At 39.1% G+C, this 12,527-nt stretch overlaps 2 protein-coding genes across 4 annotated transcripts; one reads left to right on the top strand and one right to left on the bottom strand.

The window, feature by feature from the left end:
* gfer (growth factor, augmenter of liver regeneration (ERV1 homolog, S. cerevisiae)) lies at positions 1-2,653 on the bottom strand. Its single transcript, XM_041816995.1, has 3 exons — positions 2,241-2,653; positions 1,011-1,225; positions 1-895 (listed from the first exon to the last, which is right to left on the bottom strand). Exons 1-3 carry the CDS (start codon positions 2,451-2,453, stop codon positions 733-735), a joined length of 591 nt encoding a protein of 196 aa, XP_041672929.1. The 5' UTR covers positions 2,454-2,653; the 3' UTR covers positions 1-732.
* Positions 2,654-2,710: 57 nt separating this feature from the next.
* LOC121503425 (E3 ubiquitin-protein ligase CHIP-like) lies at positions 2,711-10,664 on the top strand. 3 transcript variants are annotated; one of them, XM_041777835.1, is made up of 8 exons: positions 2,711-2,771; positions 3,910-4,119; positions 4,265-4,463; positions 5,800-5,965; positions 6,056-6,143; positions 6,912-6,968; positions 7,247-7,363; positions 7,454-10,664. In XM_041777835.1, the coding sequence occupies exons 2-8, from the start codon at positions 4,000-4,002 to the stop codon at positions 7,577-7,579; spliced, it is 873 nt and encodes a 290-aa protein (XP_041633769.1). In that variant the 5' UTR covers positions 2,711-2,771; positions 3,910-3,999; the 3' UTR covers positions 7,580-10,664. The 3 variants fall into 3 exon arrangements, with proteins under 3 accessions (XP_041633769.1, XP_041633770.1, XP_041633768.1); XM_041777834.1 differs by lacking the exon at positions 2,711-2,771 and adding an exon at positions 2,878-3,044; XM_041777836.1 differs by lacking the exons at positions 2,711-2,771; positions 7,454-10,664 and adding an exon at positions 2,866-3,044 and having other exon boundaries at positions 6,912-7,131.
* Positions 10,665-12,527: the final 1,863 nt, after the last annotated feature.

The following is a 12,527-nucleotide window of genomic DNA, read 5'->3' as shown; positions in this document are numbered from 1 at the left end:
TCAACAAAATTGATTTATTTTAAATATCAAATGATCAAATAATCAGAGCTGTAATCCAAAAGTAACACAAATGTTCATGTCAGCAAACATGTTAAAGTACTCCACATAAAACAAACCAAAAACAGACAACCAGTGTGGTTACACGGGTCCATCTTAAACATTAGAATATCATGTAGAAGTACACTCTTTCCCCTGTGCGTTGCTTTTTAGCAGTTTTTCCATTTTAGTTCTCATAATTCTTTTGGATACATTTAAGAATAAAGTAAAATATCATTTCTATGTAATGTATATTTTTATGATCAAGATTCATCTTAAATTTCTTGCCCTACAAACTTTATATTGATGGATAATTACTTTATTAATCCTGAGGGAAACTAATATAACCAACCAGGAAACACATTTTTAAAGAATTCCTTTTTCTTATCAGAAAAATCACAGTGACTTTATGAACTACAACCCCAAAAGCTAAATTTATCAAAGAATTGGTTTGTGTTTCATAAATTTTATGTAGAATTTTTACAGATTTTCATCAAACCTGAGGAAAATAGCCTGTTACTTTGTTGTTTTGTATCTTTAATTGCATCAGCAGGACAATTACATGAATATCCACAAAGCAAAACAAAAACAGACATTCAAATGAAACACATACACATAAAGATCTTCACACAGTGTACCAAAAACAGAAGAGGGGGGTCTATTTCACCCTTCCAGTCTCAGCTCAGTCCTCACATCTCAGTCACAGGAGCCGTCTTTCCATCCATCCCTCCACCTCTCGTCCACTCTGGAGCAGTCAAACTCTGGCTTCCCCAGCCGTACGTTGATGTCATTGTGGATTCGGCAGAGCCACTGAGAGAGAGCGTGGCGGCTCTTGGTGTCTGGCTGATTAGATTTTAATCTGCGGAGAGGAAACAGTGCTCAGAGAAAACATCTGGTCTTTATTTTGCATTCTTCTCTTGCTTATGATAAAACCAACCATTTCTATGTGACTGATGTAAGTGCTGTGGTCTGACCTGTTCCTGAGGTCTTCTGCACATTCATCACAGGGGAAGAACTTGGAGAAAAGGTTGATGAAATGCCCCATCTCTTGCTGCTGTGTGGCAGATGGATTGTCTGGGTAATACGCTGCCATAGTGTGCAGGAAGGACCAGGTGTTACGTCCCAACTCTTCCCTGTCTAGTGGACACTGAGGGTCTTGTTGTGGCTCTGTCTCTGCAGCTTTGGTGTCCTTTAAATTCACAAAAACATGAAAATTAAACATAGAAAGATTAAAAAAAAAACATTGCTAAGTAACAGAGATGGCAGTCTAAAATTATTTGTTTCAGTTTCTGGTTGCTTTGAAGATCTACATATAAACTACAAACTGTGTCTCTAGTGATAAAACTAGGTCTGTCAATATATCAGATTTGTAGACTTTGTAAAATTGTTCTTTTATTAAAACAAACTTTTTGGGCACAGTTGCAGGCTGATTGTTGGGCTGGGAATTTGGGGCAAAAATCATGTCTTAAATTTTCAGTTGAATGGCAATAAATAATAAATATCCGGATGTTTTTCCTGTAAATACATAAGGAATGGCTGTCACAATACAAGAATTGTAAAGTTTGATATGAATAGTCAAAATCAACCATGAAGAAAACCTTTTTCATATCACATAATAAGAAATAGAAGTCCTTGGTATGTAATATGATGGTTTCCAAAAGGAATTTTGATTTACCTGTCCACAGAACAGTTTTCTATTTTGCCTCATTCCATTCAATAGACTGTGCCCTTTGTCCCTTGTGCACAGTATTCTCTAAATTCTCTGACTCTTTTGATGATTTATGTACTGGTGGGATATTCAAAGTCTTCATAATCTTACATTGAACAATTTTCTGAAATGTTCATTTTTAGATGCAGTGTTTTTTTGCACAACATCTATACTTCTGAGAGAAAAAGTGCTCCTTTTATACCCAGTCATGCTACTGACCTGTTGCCTATTAACCTAAACAGTAGGAAAATGCTCCTCCAACTATTAGTACCACTTACTTTTCCAGCCTTTTGTTGCCCTGTCTCTACTTTTAAGATGTGTTGCTGCCATCATGAAATGGTAAATGTCTCAGTTTCAGCATCTGATACGTTGACTGTATTCTATTGTGAAGAAAATATGTGTTTTAAAAGACTAACTATCGTCACATAATAGTAATACCATGCTGTAGTCAAGCCAAACTACCCAAAGTGTAAACACAACCTTGACCTCATGTCACCTGTACAGCAGCTGCCGCCTGTTTCTTCTGGACCTTCATCCACGATTTAAAGTCCGTACAAGCCCTGCATGGCTTCTTTTTCACATCCCCACTCTGCTCCTGCTCTTTACTCGAACTTTCCTCGGGTGGTTTCCCGACAACCGGGAAGGGAAAACCTTCAAACCCGGACAGGTTGGAGGCTGAAGATCCTCTCGGTCCTGAAGGCGCAGCCATGTTCGCTCTGAGCTAATAAAACTCCTTCTGACTTACAGCGACCAGTCCTCAAACGTCAGGTATGTCCAAACGTTAAAACGCAGCAGGTGACTCCGACTCGGTACATTATCTCCGTTTTAATTATTATTTATTAAACACATATTGCTCTACTTTATGGACTGAGTCATGATTACACTGCACACTTTCCGGTTGCGTTATGAGACATGGCAACAGCGAATTCCCTCGTTTCCGCCGGACCTTTCAAAGTCACGGAACGTTTTCCGGGTTGTGACGTCAGTTGTATTTGTTTATGGAGCGGAATGCAGCCACTGTCGGAGTGTAAGTTTCTGTGCAATCTGCAGCAGTTTGTTAATTTCACACTGTTTGAGTTTTATGCGGAATCTAATGCACAGCTACACGTGTCGCCTCGTGTTTGGGGTTCGGGTTTCCAGCCGTTTCGTCAGACAGCCTGTTACTAGGCAGTTTAGCTCAGGTTTGGCCCTGTTTGGGCAGAGCTGCAGGTGTTTTGATTAAACGAGTGACCGTGTTGAGTGGCGACTTTTATCCGAACGCGCCTATAATTGAGGTTGAAAACTCTGCGAGTCCTCCAGAGTACGTATTTATTTATTTATTTATAATCTTACAGTATACATATTTGATATGTCTTCAGTAAAAAGCAAAGCATACAGGCACTCCTGAAAGCAATATACTTGACGGCAGCAGCCAATGCGACAACCTCTGCGTTCAGCGTGAAGCTGCTAGTTAACACGGCTACTATTTGAATCTTAACACCGGTTGTATAAAGGTTGTAGGTCGGTAAAGCAGCCTCATTATCTCACAGCAGTACAGTGAAAAACTTCGTGGCATGTTTGGGCCAAAAAAGGAGTCTGGAGCAAGGCAGGGAGTAGGATTGACACAATCTTGGTTGAGCTCTGGATGTCTTTACATGCTACCAGGGGCATGGGAAAATAATCTGTTCTTATAAAAGTCCATGCCTTTAGGGCAGAGTAAGCGGTTGATGTAGGGAGTAAGCACAGCCTAGGGTACAATCCAAGTGGGAAGTAGGGTTGCCACAAGCCCCTGGTCATGCTGTGGAAGCCCCAAGGGCCCAAAAGCCACTGGCAGTCTCCTGGTGTATCACCAGGGATGTAAAGACAAAAGAGATGCTGTTGAGCTTGACCTTAGCTGCAGAGCCACATACGTATGTTTTGACATATGTGGAGCTTGTCTCTGGAGATCCTCCCCTAGGAATTTTTTGAGCGTATGTACTAAATGTGGATTTTTTTTAATGCTTGTATGCTATGTATGTCCTGCAGAATGTCATCCATTCTGTTCCGAGACACATTTCCCTGCATGAAAAGTTACCAGACCAGTTTCTGATATTTTCCAGTCAATATTTCATTAAATTACTGCTCCAACTACTGTTATTAAGCTCTGAAATCAAATCAGCTGGATCTGTTCTTCCTCTTTGCCTCAGTCTCTGCCTTGCCGGTTTAATCTGAGCATCAGGATTGGGAAGCAAAGCGGAGAGGCAGCTGCCACTGGAGCAGCGAGCCTGGTGCACAAAATGTCTGAGAGCCCGGAGAAGGGTGTGTCGGTATCAGCACAGGAGCTGAAGGAACAGGGAAACCGCCTCTTTCTGAGCCGCAAATACCTGGAGGCCGCTGCCTGCTACAGCAAAGCCATAGTAAGGAGTCATTGGGACCAAATATCATTGCATGCATCATCCAAGTGTTGCTTTAGCAGATTACATAGATTTTTACCTCAGTATTGCACTTTTTGTATTTTTATAAACTTTGCAATTCATGCTTTGATTGTGCTCTCTTTTTCAGACACACAGCCCTTCTTTTCCAGCATACTACACCAACAGAGCGCTATGCTACGTGAAGCTGCAGCAGTACAACAAAGCCCTGGCAGACTGCAGACACGCTCTGGAGCTGGACAGCCAGTCAGTCAAAGCTCACTTCTTTATGGGCCAGTGTCACCTGGAGATGGAGAACTATGACGAAGCCATTGGTAACCTACAGAGAGGTAGAAGAGACATTTAAAACTAAATTATTTAGCCAACATCCTAAACAAAACTTTTAGGTGTTCAAGATTTTGTGGACTCATATGACCAAAATTTTGTTAGGTATTGATTTTCATTGCTGTTACTATTTTGTTTGTGGTGACTTATAACAAACTGTGTCTAGAGAAATAGCTGAGCTTGTCCACAGAGGCAAAAATTATGCACCATCATGTTTTTCCGATCACTCAGAACCATAGACTGTATATAAATATGGACAAATAGACAAATAGACATCCACTTAGAAATAAAGCCAAAAAATTTAGAGCTGGCAAAGGTGGCAAAATGGGAAAAAGGATGCAAAAATGGATTTTAAGTGGCAAAATCAGCAGAAAAGGTGGTGCAATTTGATTTAAGGGTGGCAAAATGATTTAAAAGACAGAAAATGGCTTTAAAGAGGCAGAAACAGGTGAAAAGGGGATGAAATGGGATTAGACAATTGCTTAAATGGGTTAAAGGATGCAAAAATTGGTGTCAAAGGTGGTGAAATTGGATTTAAAGATAGGAAACTGGGTTAAAGGATGGAAAAAAGGGTATTAAGTGGCAAAAACGGGCTGAAAAATTGGATGAAATGGGTATTAAGAGTATCAACAGTGGGTTAAAAGTGACAAAATGTATTTTAGTTGGCAGAACAGTCAGAAAACATAATTAAAAGGGTTTAAAAATAGATTAAAATGGGTACCAAAAGGCAAAATTTGCACTCAATTGATGAAAAGTGGCAAATAATGGTGGCAAAATGGATGTAAAAGGTGTTTTTAAGGGATTAAAAGTGGCACTAATAAACAATGTCAACATCAGAACCCTGTATTGGTTAAAATATTTTTCAGCTCCAAAATTAAGTTTCCTCTAGCCAGGATGCTAACTCCAATGCTACTGAGCCCACACATGCATTAATACTATCAATAAATCACACCGGGGGAGGGCCCATCCAAATCTTTGGCTATGCCTGCAGTACCAAACAAGGTTTATTTAGTAAATGGCATATTGCTGTTTCCTTTAAAAGCATGTTGATGACAAAATGTTTTTGCAGCCACTATGCAGCTAAAGAGAATACTAAAAAGCAACTAATTAACAGAGGCTGTTACTTGATAGAAAGTGTTACCACAGAAAATATTCCGATTCTTTGACTCTTTGAGGTTGGAAAAAACAATCCGGGACTGAAAAACAAACAGCTCAGAAATGTTAGAAATGCAGGCTACCACTGCACTGCATCAATCTGTTACAAAGCAACTTCATCACTGAAATGTAAACTAGCTGAAAAAGGATATTCATTTCTTTTTTTTTTTTTTTTTTTCCCACAAGCGTATAACTTGGCAAAGGAGCAGCGCCTGAACTTTGGCGATGACATTCCCAGCGCTCTGCGGATAGCGAAGAAGAAACGCTGGAACAGTCTGGAGGAGAAACGGATCAACCAGGAGAGCGAGCTCCACGCCTACCTCACCAAACTCATCCTGGATGAGAAAAAGAGGTTGGTGATGTATATTGAAGTTCATGATGTTGCTCTGAGATACATATTTAGTTTCCTTCCATAGTAAAGTCTATGTGCTGTATTTGACAGAGAGCTGGAGGGCTGCAAACAGAAACAAGAAGACGAATCAGATGACAGCAGAATTCAACACAATATGAAGGAGATTCACACAAAGCATGTAGGTTTTTTTATTCATCAGGACCTTAGTCCATGAAACACAGAGCTTTTAAAGTACTTTCCCCCTTCTGATATCCTTTTTTTTTATATTTGTCACACCTAAATGTTTCAGATCATCAAACAAATTTTAATATGAAAAGAAGAATCTTAAGTAAATGCAAAAAGCCTTTTTTTATAGGATTATTTCATTTATTAAGGGAAAATCGCCATCCAGAGCTACCTAGCCCTGTGTGAAAAAGTTTTAAGTCAGGAATTAACTGCAGTTAACCACATGTTTTTTTTGAAAGCCGAGTTTAATATCACAAGTCACACTCAGGCCTGATTAATGCCAGAGCTGTTTAGTTAGTAAATCTCTTCAATAAAACCTGTCTGACAAAGTGAAATAGGCTAAAAGATCTCACAAAGCAACACATCATTCTGCCATCTAAAGAAATTCAAGAACAGATGAGAGACAAAGTCAGTGACATCTATCAGTTTGGAGATGTTACAAAGCGTTTCTAAAGCTGTGGGACTCCAAGAAACCATGGTGAGAGCCATTATCCACAAATGGAGAAAACTTGGAACGGTGGTGAACCTTCCCAGGAGTGATCATTCGAAACATTTAAATGTGAAAAATAAGCAAATCTTTAGAAATCATAATGAAGGAAAATATTTTTTTTACAGCACTGTATCTGCTTTTTAACATTTCTTTTAAAGGTCCAGGAGAGAAGAAAAATACTATCAAGCTACCAACATTTTCCTGTGATTTAAAAAGGTCTTTTCCTTACAGGACAAGTTTCTTTCAGACATGGAGGAGCTGTTCTGTCAGGTAGATGAGAAGAGGAAGGTCAGTGTTGATTACTTTGAATTTGAATATGTTATCACTTCTATGAAAAGTAATGCAGAAGTTACTATCTGCTCTAGAATGGCTAAGATGGTGGCTAAGATGACTATGGTGCTACCAAAGGATGACACAACTTAAACTGCAAGCCAGCTAGTTTTACGTTAAGGTTCAGTATTGACTGCACCCAAGCAGAACTTAAAACCTCACTGGTGCAACAGACTACCAGCAAAGGCTTTCAGCTAAAGTAATGAAATCTTATATGTGGACTGTGTTTTTGATAGAAGCGTGAGATCCCAGACTTCCTGTGTGGAAAGATCAGCTTTGAGTTGATGAGAGAGCCGTGCATCACACCCAGTGGAGTCACCTATGACAGAAAGGACATCGAAGAGCACCTACAGGTGAAGACACCACTGAAATATATCCTTTCAGTCTTACTGTACTGTGGTGAAATTAAGTATTAAATCAAGACGTTTGCTGTTGTCTTCCAGCGAGTCGGCCATTTTGACCCGGTGACACGGACTCCTCTGACTCAAGATCAGCTCATCCCAAATCTGGCCATGAAGGAGGTTATCGATGCTTTTATTATGGAGAACGGATGGGTGGAGGACTACTGAGCAATGAAACAAAAGCAGGAAAGTGATTTTTAAACAACAGCCAAATCCCAGAAGCCTACAGGAGGTGTCTGAGTTTTTAAAAGCCGTGCTTGTTTCCAGGTAACCTATCATGTTGTCGGAGCGTGTCCCAGTCCTTATTTTAGCCCACTTTAGTTGAATTCCAATCCCTACACTGCTCCCATTTACAAATCACCACATCTAGAAGGGCTCTGATGTAGTCCAAAATGCACTCATTTCTACAAACTCCCAGAATTCATTACAAGCTTGATAACAAGAAAACCATATTTGTATCAGGCTCTGGTTAACGTCAACAGATGTCGGTGCATTCAAGAAGTTTTCAGTCGTGTTTAAAAACAAACAACACTTTCGAACAAAGCATGTGTAGACCTGATGATACAAAAACTGAACATGTCTTTCTTTTTTACATGTCAAAATGTAATTAGAAATATTTTTTGGTTATTTATAGGACATTTTAAGAGTTGTTTATGTCTTTCTGTTAAATTTTTAAGAAAGATTTGAAATCTTTTCCTGATTTTTAAAGCTCCTGTAAGGATCTTTCTTTTTGTGTTGATTTTTGCACCCCCTCAGGACAAATCAGTACCTCTTATAGGTTGTTTGCCATCACGTGATACCGATTCACGCACAAATGCCAGGTGGGGGCAGGAAGTGAAGAAGTGAATGAATGGGAACGGAGGAAAGTTAGCACATTAAAGCTCTAAAATGGACCTGTGCCCTGAAATTATCATCAGAAAATTTCTACATACATTGAGTATGTACTCTGCATGGGATTTTTTCCCATGGCTTAACCATTTAATGGAAACACTGATATACTATTAACCAAATAAACCTTATAGGGTAAGCAACCAAGTAATGGTGTGCCATTCACAAACGAGTCTGTTCTATGAATCAGCTCTTTAAAGAGACACAAAGTAGCTAGCTCCTGTTTGAGTGCCAGTTTCCTTTCCTACATTTTTGTAGTTATTTAAAACAAATTTAGGAAGTCAAAGTAGAACTAGATGAAGAGCCATTTGGGAGCCAAACAACCGGCTCTTATTGATAAACTGAGCCAAATGATCTGGATTTCTAAAAAGTCACAACGAGCAAGACTGGACAGACATCAGCCGATAAAAATACAGGCGAGACCCAGCGCGCTTTTTTTTCTTGATGTGCTAAACTGCGGCAAACAGTAGCGAACCAAGCTGAACCATTGTGTGGAGATGAACCATACACAAGTGGTGTGTGTCTCAGCTTGTCCAGGCATAAGGTGGAGGCTTTTAATCTATGCCTGCCACCTTTTCCTCTTTAGCTTTTTAAACTTTTTTTGCCTGAATCACTAATGTCAGGACTCAAATGTACCCCAGTGTTTGTTTTTGTGCTATTTAAATGGTTGGCGCCATCATACACAGAACAAAACTTGCTAACCCTTCTCTTATCACATATCACTTCCTGCCCCCCATTGCGAGTTTTCTAACCAAAAATCTCATCTTGCTGTCTATAAGTCAAACATGTTGGCTATCCTTGCTGTATAAAATGTAAAATAGACCAATTTGGCAATGAATAGTTAATCAGTGTGTCTGACACCTACCCTGCTGAATCTGATTTAGGTATTAAACTATACTTTTTAGAGTGAACTTACCATGTCAATGATCTTCCCATTTACTGTTGTAGTTCTTGAATGAGGCTTTTCAACTATGATATTTGGCCACTCCAATTCAAACCAAGCCGTTGCTGATTTCCATCACCAGTTTGGCCATGCCAGGCCATGCCCAGAATGGTCCTGCATTGGATAAAGAAAGAAATCAGGGAGAGGACTCATGTAGGAATGAAACCCAGGACGCTCCCTTGAAAAACCAGCCTCTATCCATACAATCAGGTGTGACCTAATCATTAGACTAAGCCATCTGCACCCCATGTCCCATTCATTTTATAATCAAACCTTATCAGATGCTCACACTTGTGCATTGCATGCCTGACACCACTGAAGTCCATCAGGGTTTGGTGTTTCACTTTATATTGGATACTGGGATTGCCCAGGTGTGTTCAGTCTCATGTGCCTCATTCAGTCTTTAGGGCTGTTGTTCTGTCGCCACTTTAAATCTGCAGCAAATCAGCTAGGATTCATCAAACTGCTCTTCTTCTTTACATCATTTTTTAAATCTTTAGTTTTAATATAAGAACCCTCATTTAAAGTTGACTATTAATTTTCTTGCCACGAACTTGCCACAGTAAAGCCAGGTACATGTCAACCATCAGGTCTTTTCACTGCAGGCTTAATAATACAGGTGGTCTACCTGATTATATCACTGAAAACAGCAATCAATGTCTTCATAATCAAATGGACAAAATCAGCAGCTGTTACCTGATGATTTAAAGCTGATTGGTTTCAACTCACTTTTTTGTGTCATTTTGTTCATCGCAGCTTTCAGACTGAAGAAACTGCCGATGAATAACAGTTTATGTTTCAAATCTGCGCTGCTGGAGCTGATCGTCATTTCAGGGTTAAATGCCAAAAGGTGCTGTGTTTGCAGGCAAACTAAGAGATGGTGAACTGTAGCGCTGCAGCCAAGAGGGAGGAGGGTGGGAAAGGTTGAAAACAAGTCTGATCTTACCTTGTCAGATATCTTTGTTGTGTAATAAATGAGCTTATCATGCTTCTTTGTGCTGAAACTGTATTCAGGCTTCTGAATTATTTTACTGGCTTTGCTCAGTAGTTTTCCTTTTTGTTACTTTGCACACTTGTGTAAATTACCAGCAGGTTTGGATAAAACTTTTGACATCAGTTTCAAACAGCAGCTGTATTTCTTCTTTGTTTGAGCTGTGTTTGTCTTGTAGATGTATTTGTTTCAGTGTCATTTTAAAAGAACAATCCACCTTGACTCAATCAACCCAATTCCTGGTTGTCTGCATGTTTTAAAAACTCTGTAATGGCAATTGTAAGGGAACAAATACACAACTGTTCATCATTTCTTTGCTTATTTTTTATTATTAGTCTTCTGTGAAACAGGAAAAATCTGAATTGTGAATCAGCTGCAGCTTCAAAAGCATAAGAAAAATGTTTGAACTGTAATAAATGTTCCTTATTTTCTATGGCTCTTGATTTCTTCTCATCTCCTCCAGTAACTGCAGATGCTTTAATGCATCTTTGATAACATTAACACAAGATGAGGTGCATACTATGATCCCAATTCTAAAAAAAGCTGGGGCACAGAGTAAAATGTAAACAAAAAATAATGCCATCTTTACTCCTGAGAGACTCTGCCTTTCTACAAGGCTCTTTTATACCCAGACATGCTACGGACATGTTGCCAATTAACCCAAGTTGTTGTAAAATGCTTCTTCAGCTGTTTTTTTTTTTTCATTAGTACCGCTTGATTTTCCAGCCTTTTGTTGCCCTCTCCCTACTTTTTTTGAGAAGTGTTGCTGCCATCAATGTCTAAATGAGCTAATATTTTTCATTAAATAGTAAAAGGCCTCAGTTTCAACATCTCATATGTTTATGTTGTAATGTTGATAAAGTATGGATTTGTGAGATTTGCAAATAGTTGCATTTTGTTTTTATCTAGATTTTACAAAGCGTCTCAGCTTTTTGGAATTGAGGTTGTTTGTGTACACATATGTATATGTTTCTCTACGTGGCCTGGTTTCTCGATCCCAAACAGGTTCATGAATAAACTTTGTTAAGCTATGTTGAAATAAGTAAACACAGATTCTCAGAATACAACTATTACACAAACCCTGGTGTCCTGGATGAAGGTTTGATCTGTTCTTTGTTTATTTGACTCACTGACCACCCTGACTTCTGTCCCAGATAGTGTTTCTTACTTCTACTCCAGGCTATTCTTGGTTACTGGACTCCCTCCTTTGCTCCTGCCGTAGTTACTACAGCCACTAGAGGGTGCCACGTAACAACTAGCATAAATATAGGCCTTAATAAGCTGTTGCATGTATTGGCATAGTTTTAGAGCAGGGTCAGGCTCATTAAATACATATCCCTTAATAATTTTTGCAACAGATCAACAAAAAGGACTACTTTTTATTCCTTAAACCTGCTGATTCTTTTCAAAGAAGTGTCTGCACAACAAGCTGTCAACAACATGAAATGGTGCAAAATAGTGATTTTTAACTCACTATTCATTTTCCCATAGTTGTTTTTTTCAGCAAACTTTGTAGGGCAATACTTCTACTGTTGCCAAAGACTCCACTCTATTCACTAGCCTGTTCTTAACTTTGTCAGTGTGCAAAATAGTGGTCCCAAACATTTAGTGCTCAAGGTATTGTTGAGTTTTTCTAGAGTGGATGGAAGGTCAGACAAGGTTCACCATCAAACTTATTTGTCTAGACATATAAAAAGTAAATGAAAAGGTCTTATCAATCAACAGTAAAATATAACAATCCATGGCTTTAAAAAACTTACATACCCATATTTTATTCACAATAGAGTACAATCCAGAAATGCAGCCAAGAAGAGAGGGGCCATCCTGCTTGTTAATGCAGTTTAAAGCCTGGAAAGGCACTATCAATGCAAAAAGTACAGAGGTTTTAGAGCAACATATGCCCCCGTCCAGACAACATCTCATCTCTTTTAGGAAATGCCTTGCATATTTCAGCAGTACAATGTTAAACCTCATACCACAACCATCACAGCAACATGGCTTCACAATCGAAGAGTGTGTGCTGAACAGGCCCATCTGCAGTCCAGACCTTTCACCAAAAGAGAACAGGACTGTTAGGCAGCCAAATCCTACATCAGAAAAATATGGGACAATATAGCTTTCCCATATCTTCAGCGACTGGTCTCCTCACCTCCCATTTACAGACAGAAGAGGGAAACCTACACAATGGAAAACGAGATATGTTGCATCAGTCAAATTCAAAATATGGTATTATCTTTTTTGTGAAATGTTAAAATGTTTCAGCTTCAACATCGGATATTTTGTTTATCTTCTAT

This window comes from Cheilinus undulatus, linkage group 21 (assembly GCF_018320785.1).
Source record: "Cheilinus undulatus linkage group 21, ASM1832078v1, whole genome shotgun sequence".
NCBI classification, from domain to species: domain Eukaryota; kingdom Metazoa; phylum Chordata; class Actinopteri; order Labriformes; family Labridae; genus Cheilinus; species Cheilinus undulatus.
The sequence above is the reverse complement of the archived record's forward strand: the minus strand, read 5'-3'. Positions and strand labels throughout refer to the sequence as shown.

Bases quoted from the DNA above. Each gene is read 5' to 3' on its own strand.
- gfer (XM_041816995.1), bottom strand. From the start codon at position 2,453: ATGGCTGCGCCTTCAGGACCGAGAGGATCTTCAGCCTCCAACCTGTCC. The intron at 1,226-2,240 runs GTGACATGAGGT...GTGAATTTAAAG, and splicing joins AGGCGGCAGCTGCTGTACAG to GACACCAAAGCTGCAGAGAC. The intron at 896-1,010 runs GTCAGACCACAG...TCCTCTCCGCAG, and splicing joins GCAGAAGACCTCAGGAACAG to ATTAAAATCTAATCAGCCAG.
- LOC121503425 (XM_041777835.1), top strand. From the start codon at position 4,000: ATGTCTGAGAGCCCGGAGAAGGGTGTGTCGGTATCAGCACAGGAGCTG. The intron at 6,144-6,911 runs GTAGGTTTTTTT...TTTTCCTTACAG, and splicing joins AGGAGATTCACACAAAGCAT to GACAAGTTTCTTTCAGACAT. The intron at 7,364-7,453 runs GTGAAGACACCA...GTTGTCTTCCAG, and splicing joins ACATCGAAGAGCACCTACAG to CGAGTCGGCCATTTTGACCC.